The sequence below is a fragment of the Notothenia coriiceps genome, unplaced genomic scaffold, assembly GCF_000735185.1.
Source record: "Notothenia coriiceps isolate Sejong01 unplaced genomic scaffold, NC01 NC01_scaffold00037244, whole genome shotgun sequence".
Lineage (NCBI taxonomy): Eukaryota > Metazoa > Chordata > Actinopteri > Perciformes > Nototheniidae > Notothenia > Notothenia coriiceps.
The window spans coordinates 25,575,804-25,584,607 of record NW_011369945.1 but is presented as its reverse complement, the minus strand read 5'-3'; the positions used below and the strand labels follow the sequence as shown (position 1 = coordinate 25,584,607).

The following is an 8,804-nucleotide window of genomic DNA, read 5'->3' as shown; positions in this document are numbered from 1 at the left end:
GGGCACAATGTGAGCAAGCGACCTGCTGGCTGAGAGCCGCGTCCGCGTGCTCTGGCCCCAGGCAGGATTCGCACATTGCGTGCTGGTCATTGCTCATGATATATCCTGAGCCACATGAGGGACAATTTCGGACGCAGTTGTTGCTCATGATGTTTAATGGTTCTGTGCTTCAGTAACTGCCGAGGTTTGCTGAAGAAAAGAGGGAGAAGAAAAGTTATTTGGTATGGGAGCAGATTGCCGGGCCTCCTTCCTATTTATACCGGAAGGAGGCCCGAGGGCGGGGCCCACCCTGCGGGTGGGCGTGGACTACAAGTGTTTCAGTGCTGCGCGGGTGCGCAGGGGGATTACCCAATAGCGATAGCCTTAGAGGGCGAAGCCATATACGAAATAGAATTTAGTTTTGGCTATTTAACTACTTTCTATTTTTTGAAAGTACGATTTAGTTTTTGTTATTAAAGAACATTCTATTTTTGGACAACTGTCTTCGAGTCCTGCTTTTGGGTCCTGCGTCCTGTGTCTCAGTTCATAACAATGATGTTATGAAGGCACCTGCCAGTGCACCATAGTTAACCTATAATGCACTTTTGGAATGTATTTTTCACATGGGGATATTATTGTAGTAGTATGGTCCTTTTGGAGTTTGATTCATATAAAGGGTTTTATTATAAATTATGTATTGTGTTTTTCCAAGAACCTAAAGGCATCAACAGCGATGTTGATATAAACAACTAAAGAAATGTAACCCACCAACTCATGTCTCGTTTTCATAAATAAAGTGGAAATACACTTCACATGGGAGGTAAATTGCTGAGGGGTTTACTTTAAATTGATGACGTCCCTACAAAGATAACAAAGCATTCATCTTTGGTTAGAGACTGACCTTGTTAGTTTATATAATAGCTAAAAGTAGACATTTTAAGGGAGTTGCTCATAGACAATAAGTTGTCATGTAAAATGGAGTAAACTGTTTGGCACAAAGCACAAGCTGCAGAAGTCAGACAGGATGAGTCAATCCTTTTTGAACAATCTTTATTGATACGAGGATGACAGCACAAACAATGATCACTAACTATATATGTCTTTATTTAAATGTGGCCCCACCACCAAACTTCAAAATGGTATTACAACAAAACGACTTTATCTTCCAAGTTGATTGAAAAGTCTCTTCACACTAAACCAAAACAACATTAATATTGAGAAACACATACAATACTGAACATTTATTTAAAATTCAAACCCTTACTTAAACCTATCTATACCTCTAATTAATATAGACAACAAATATGTAAGTATTTAAAGCAGGGAACTGAATAGTATGTAACCCAAGTGACTACATTTCATTGCATTTAAAGAAAGTAATCAACAGATTTAAAAAACAAACTTGATTTAAGACAAGCAAGCCAATTATCTATAGTGGAAACCTGTAATAACACCGATTCTAATTCTGATTTAATGAAGCGTGCCATCCAGATTGCTTTCCTCGTTATGGAGAGGGTTTGTAGCGGTCACACCTGTCTCCAGTCAGGTGACGGTCGCAGGTCAGACTGTAGACCACCTCAACGCCGCCTTTCTTGGCGTAGCAGGTGAATCTGTGAGTGCCTTGGCTCAGGGTCTTCATACATGACCCCAGAAGGTCGTCCTGTCCCCAGTCTTCATCCCAGACCTGAATCTTCAGACCCAAATGTGTGTCCACCTTTGATGAAGAAAACATTTCAAAAAAGCAAAGGTTAAAACAACATCATGTAAAAAACATACTGACCGTTTGTCGACCAAATATGCAAGAAGGTTCAATTTCTCAATATACTATACAGAACACAAATGTGCAGTTTATTTTTCATCACACTATACAAAATGAAGGACTTCAGAAAAGTTAAGCAAACAAAATGGCCAAAAGATGACTAAAAAGATACAGCAGCCCCACTTTAATGTTATATAAAGATAAATCTGCAATATGGTTTTGGCTTTGTCTGTTTTTATGACAAAGATAGTTTTTCTTCAGTGGTGGTGGAAGTATTCAGATCCTTTAAGTTATACTCTAAAGTACATACAGTGAATATACTCCACTATAAAGAAAAGTCCTGCCTTCAACATCATATTTAAGCAAAAAGTATGCGTGTATAATTAGGAAAATGTACTTAAAAAGTCAACTTAGTACTGACATTTCCCAGAGAGTAGCGAGCATTCCAGCGAGGGTTGTTTGAGCGTATTCTAGGAGTCCTGCGGTAAAAGGAACCGTACCACATTTTAGCGTACCTGTGAAAACATGGAAATACAAGTCAATTACTCTCAGTATTTGTGTCAGTCTAAATTACAATTACTGGGACTTCTCTCTGAATCTTGCTCTCTACTTACGATTCAGTTCTGCCCCACCTATCTCCTTTCAGATTCCAGGCTCGGACGATGGTCACCACCAAGTTTCCCTTCCCGATCTGTTTGGGACAGCAGTTGGAATCTAGGTTTGAGACGCTGCGGCACGTTGGTGGACTGACTGACTTCTTGATGCCGTTGTCTTTCAAGTAGTCCTCTATGGCGGACTTCAATCCTGTCCTTCGTGAACTGTCCGACACCAGCTGGTACAGTGGTCTCAGGGAATACCGAACAACATCAGGGTGATCTTTGAGAGTTTTCAGCCAATTTAGGAAGCCCAGGGAGTTGTTATGGGTGAGAGAAAACTCACCGGTCCAACCCTTGCCTCCTATCACCTCTGTATAGTGTTGGTGGAGACCAGAGCTGACCGAAGCGGAGACGTCCTGGTTCTGTAGCACTTTGCTGCATGACGCAGAACTAGCAGAAAGTTTGACTTTCCCCAGTCCTAAATTTAGACCTGTTGATAAGCAAGAGTGCACCTAAATAAGGAAGAAAGAATGAAGACTATTATACTATTGACCTCTCTAAAGGAAGGAAGGGGATATCAGATATTATTTGTAGGACATGGAGAATTTATGAATGTATTTGATTGGGTTTACGTGCTACACACACCTGGTTCGATGACATGCCATTCAAACTGGACAAGCAGGTTCGTGAAGCCGTGACTCGCCTGACACGTCCCCCAAGATTGACCTGAAATGATATGCAGTAGAATATTGTTAAGAATGAAAAACTTATTTGTGGAAAGTAGGAAAAAGAAAAGTGTGTGTGTGTGTGTGTCCGTGTGTGTGTGTTCTTACCAGGCGGATATAATGCGTGCCGTAGATGCTTATGAAATGTCTGTACTGGCTCTTGGTGGAGGGGTTGTATGAAGTTGGCAAATTCGCTAAATCCTTGCTAAACTCAGTGCTGAGGGGCGGATTGCTCGACAAGCGGTAACTAAACACAAAAAGAAGACTGAGTTAATAAAACGCTGGATGCAAAACTAAATGAAAAAGATTCTGTGTTGACGCTCTATACCTGTAATGGCGACAGGAGGCCCAGTGGGTGCTGAAGGCGGAGCGGTCCTCTCGGATCCGGGCTGTAGCAAAGCTGTACACGCTGGATTGTGTTCCCCCCACCTCCAGACTGGAGTCGCTAAAAGTTAGTCCAACCTGATTTAACAAACATGATTTAACATTAGTATTACGATATGTAGGCCCGCATTTCTTTCAACAAAAACTGTGACAATGTCCTACCTTCCAGTCCGAACTGTCCTGGGAGGTCAAAGTGCTGAGCAGGGAGCTATGGATGCATAAATGTTGAGTTCACTTATTGAAAATAAATAGCCAACAAAATCAAATTGGTGGATGTTAGGAGGTATTGAGTAAACTTTGAAATATGAAACAGGTTACAACTTGGGCTTTCAACATTAAGATCTGCTTGAATGTGTACTTCTGTAAATTGTAATACTTTTTATTGTAAATACTATGTGCATGTCTCTTTATATAATAGTGTCCCATTTTCTTTGTCTATATACTTTGCTGTTACAATGTACATTTCCGCTTTGTGGGACGAATAAAGGAATTCTGATTCTGATTAAGGCGTTAGCACTCGCAAACAATCTGGAAACCTTAATGCATAAAAAAAAGAATCACAACGTAAATTAACCAGATCCAAAGTTGTTTACCATAAGTAGAAAGCACATTTTTGAGTTGATTTAACCGATCATTTCTGATTAACTCTGATTATTTTGCAGATCAAGTAAGCACCAATTAAAAGTTTAAATATAACTCAACTCATTTCGGTGGTTTATTCATACGTGTGTCTTTGTAAATATGTAAACTCAATCATCTTAAAGGTCCCATGTCATGGCCATTTCTACTGATCATAATTCCATTGTTGAGGTATACTAGAATAGATTTATATTATGCTATGTTCCAAACTCACATTGGTTTCTCATACAGCATCTCTGTATAGTATGTGTATTCACTCTCTGTCCTAAACGGCTTGTTGGAGCTTTTGTGGGTTTACAGTGTGATGAATCACAGACTATTATTGTGATTAACGCAGTCAAAAAATGTTTTCTTCTAGATTGACATACGTATCATTTAAATATATTATAATAATATCACTTTGTGTCACAGAATACCTGACAGAGTAGTGTACACTGCTGAAGAGAGACGTGTCGCAGCGGCTGAACGCTCGCCAGTCCACCGCAGAGACCGGCAGCTGTGAGGTGAAAACAAGTAAACATGTCAACAATATATCACCGTTTTTGCAGTAAGTGTGCTTTTGTGCTGATGTTTCTTTAAATTACTTTCTGGAGTATGTTTCCTTGATTGGGGTTTCTGCAGAGTTTACAGGTGCCAGCGGGGGTCATGTAGGTCTTCACGTCCACCACGTAGGCTCCTTTTCGCCTCAGGGTCACCACATCGAAGCCCTCCCCCACCAGGTTATGTCCCGGGACGAAGGGGGCCGCCTGACACTGGCTCCTAGTCCCAGTTTGACAGGAGAGAACAGAGGAGGACAGAAAGAGCAGGACACTCAGGTGGAGGAGTGGTGGGGTTGGAAAGGAGAGCATGGCTAGAGTCCAAAGAGACACTGAAAAAAATTCAGAGACAAAGAGAGAAGAAATGAAAATCTGTGAGACTTATTTCTGAAAGTATCAATGAAGCTGACAGGAAGTGCAATGCAGGCAAACATTTGTGGTCATTTCTGTTTGAACACCTTCATTCATTCAAACAGAAATAGTTTTGTAGAAAACTTTAATTAAATATGTTTTATTTTAAGTTGACAGAGGAGTGCATATATTTAGTATTTTAAATCATCCTATCATGATGATGGTTTCTCAATAACAGAAAACATTAAGATGATGAAGTTAAAGCACTTTACAGTTTCTACTTAACTTGCAGTTTACCCTTTTTCCACGATGCGCTGGAGATGTGTCTACCCCTCAATTTATTTGAACAATTCTGTGAATTTTTTCAGGTTTTAGTCCTAATACAAGTTCAATAAAGTTAGTGTTATGATGTGGTTAGCAGAAGTCAAAGCTATGCAGATGCCAGTGCAGGTGCAGTATTGCATTTAAGCTGAAATATAAAAACATTAGCTTAATTGGTGATTAAGTCAATACAAATGTAGGCATCAGTAACTCAACATATAACAAAAAAAAGAGGTAATAGTAACATATTTCATATGCATTTTTCAGCTAGACTAAAAGAAACGGCCAAACATTTTTCAGTTCAAACAATTACAGTTGTATTTATTATTTAATAATAACATGAGTAAAGAAATCAAAATTATCAAAAAGCTGTGAGGTAGCTGAAATATCAGACTCAAATATTGACAGACTTTCATCCAAAGCAAAAATACTTTTGTAAGAAAGATTTTTTAAATGTTAAATGTAAAGGTGGTATGCATTATTAAATGAAAACCAGATTACCTGTTGGAGCCTCAGCAGGGTTTCTGAAATACTTCTGCAGCGGGAGATGGAGAGGAGGAGAGGTTGTCAGCCGGGGGTGACACTGTGGAGCCTGCAGGTAGCGGCACTTTTATACAGAAGGTTACGTGAGGAATTCTGGAAACGGAAATATTATTCTTTGCCGATGGGAGTTTTTTTTGGACGTGCCAAAATATACAAAACAGGACCAACCTCTTTGGGTGGATGGGGCTAAAAAAAACATCTGGCTTTGCCAAGATTCTTTCTTGATGAGTGTCCCAATCTATCTTGCCCTTTGGTGCGTTTCAATTTCAGATTTCGTTGGACCTGCATACATTACCCTTATCAGAGGAAGTGTGTTAAAACCCCTCGTCCCAAAAGTAACCTAGCAACATTTAGAGATCAAGCCAGTTTATTTAAAACTCATTTAAAAACATGGCTGGTTAGCAATCAGCTCCATCAACACTAACACTGTGTCTTTCTGAACAGCTTTAGCAGTGGCTATCTTTTTAGTATGTATGCTTTACATTATTGTTTTTTATTAGCATCTCCAATATTGTGAGCCTTTTCGTTGCATGTTTATACTGATTGTATTAACTTGTCATTGTACATTTAATTTGTTTTCAGGGTGATTTTAACATCTGTCCAGGGACTAAAGATGACAAATTATCTCTTGGCTCACTCACGCATTTACAGACATTTCTATCAATGTCCCTGTTAAATAAAAATAGTGATAAACGTTTCAAAAGTCACCGTGGTCGAGGTAGTTAACACAAGGATTAAGTAGACACACACACGCACACGCACGCACGCACGCACACACACACACACACCCATATGAACACACACACACACACACACACACACACACACACACACACACACACACACCCATATGAACACACTGATACCACTCAATGTAACTTCCTGGTGTTCTTGTGTCACATGGTTTAGAAGAAGTCCCATCATGAAAGAACAGTGTGTGTTTGTCCATTGGATTAAGGGTGTGTATTTTTAAAGGGTGTTTAAGTTGTCAAATGAAGTATTCTTTCTGGCATCACAGCAACCCATCAACAAGGAACAGATATTTACCATAAAATTACGATCACTGAAGAGAGACATGCTTAAAGGTCCCATGTCATTCTTTTCTGGTTATTACCCGTCCCCTTGTGTGTTATGAAGGTTTTTATGCATGTAAACGGTCTGCAGAGTCACAAACCCTCAAAGTACACCCTGTAGGGAGTAAAACTCTAACACAGAAAAGACCTGTCTATGCTGCCCCAGAACGCCTCGTTGGAGATTTCTCTTTTTCTTCCGGGAACCAAGTGACCAATCCGTTTCAGGAGCTCCAACAAGGTGTTTTAATGTTGACCATTCATGCTTGAGGTCATGCTTGGGGTCAGAGATGAAGTTGAAGTTCAGTCAGGAAGACTGGCTATACATTCATTCCCTCCTCAGCTTCATATAATCAGCTCATGATGACATTACATCATTACATTTGACCACAATCTCCAGCAGCCAATCATCGTGCTGCAGTCAAACTTTAAAATTGTTCTCCTCTCTCTTACAGTCAGCTGTGATTTTCAGGCCTTTTTCTCAAAGGGTTAACCTACAACTTGGTGGAGCAGTTTTGACTTTAAAGGGGTGAACAAACAACTGCAAGTCCATCTTCTATTTTGTCTGTTTCTAATTTGCAATCAAATCCATTTTTGACCCATGGTAGCCTACGTTTGAATCTGTGATTTTGAGGGAAATGCACTGAAATCAAACCTTCAGAAGAGGTGTGGGACGTCAGTGCAGTCAAGGTGATAAGCATAAGCAAGGACTACGTGGACAACATTTGGGTCTATAAATAAACCCCAATGTACATTCCAGGTGTTCCAGCGTGTCACATGACTTACAAGAAATCCCATCATAAAAGAACTATGTTTGTTTGGCAGGGTGAACATGGGTGTGCATTGTAATGAATGTTTCTAAAAAAACAAAACACGCTGTTGAATGGGAAAGTGAAAATGTAAAAAGATGTATCAAACTCAAATGTAATCCTCCTTAATGGTAGGAATATCCTTCACAAATATTTTGTGACCAATTGTTGTTTTGGAACAAAAAATGTAATAAATATATTTGAAATGTATTTAAAATGAATACAATGTTCAGAATGAATCAAACAAACCTGCAGGCTTGAGGTGTTAACAGATCTTATTTACTTTCTTTTATATGTTGTGTAATTGCTGTTGTCTAAATGCTTTGTTTAATAGTTTGAATGACCCAAATCCATTGCATTGTACAAAAGACAAAAACACAGCTGTTTTCATTCGTTTCAGTCCACCTTTCATTTAATATGAAAATATTTAGAAAACAATTCAGCATTCTTTGTTGAAAAGTCAGACATGTTGATTCCTAATCCAAACCAGATATTAGTATTACTAGTCTGGAAAGTAAGACACAGCTCTTTTTATTAGAATGATGAACTTCTTCCATTGTATACAAATATTATTATTATCAGCCTTTTTTCTTTTAGTCTCCATTTCAATTTCGACACAGTGACATTCATTTTGATTTTAAAATGGATGACAAAATGTGATTTCAGTTTGAATTTAAAAGGTAAACAAGCAGAATTTCTGAAAAGTGAAGCCCCATACTTCCTCCCTCACTTTGGAGAGGGTTTGTAGCGGTTGCACCTGTCTCCGGTCAGGTGAGGGTCGCAGGTCAGGGTGTACTGGAACTCGAAGCCGCCTTTTTTGGCCCGACAGGAGTGCCTGTGTGTCCCCTGTCTCAGGTACACCACACATGATCCCAGATGGTCATCAAAGTTTACATCCTTGTCCCAGACCTCGACTTTCAAACCCCCATGTGTGTCCACCTTCGCAAAAAAAAGGAATGAATATATCAGTTATTGAACTAACATTTAAAGGTCACCTATTGTCTTTTCTAAATCAACATGTGTCCCCTCTGTGTAAACAGATTCTGAAAGTTTCAGGAAAAAAGATTCTCTCTTTTTGTTCTGATCCATTTC

The 8,804-nt window shown here is 39.4% G+C and overlaps 1 protein-coding gene across 1 annotated transcript; it reads right to left on the bottom strand.

Moving 5' to 3' along the window:
* Nucleotides 1–1,012: 1,012 nt before the first annotated feature.
* Nucleotides 1,013–5,871, bottom strand: LOC104965086 (perforin-1-like). Its single transcript, XM_010794026.1, has 10 exons — nucleotides 5,792–5,871; nucleotides 4,667–4,950; nucleotides 4,499–4,578; nucleotides 3,606–3,651; nucleotides 3,388–3,521; nucleotides 3,168–3,306; nucleotides 2,980–3,060; nucleotides 2,353–2,846; nucleotides 2,160–2,253; nucleotides 1,013–1,693 (listed from the first exon to the last, which is right to left on the bottom strand). The coding sequence occupies exons 2-10, from the start codon at nucleotides 4,928–4,930 to the stop codon at nucleotides 1,484–1,486; spliced, it is 1,542 nt and encodes a 513-aa protein (XP_010792328.1). The 5' UTR covers nucleotides 4,931–4,950; nucleotides 5,792–5,871; the 3' UTR covers nucleotides 1,013–1,483.
* Between the last annotated feature and the right edge of the window lie 2,933 nt (nucleotides 5,872–8,804).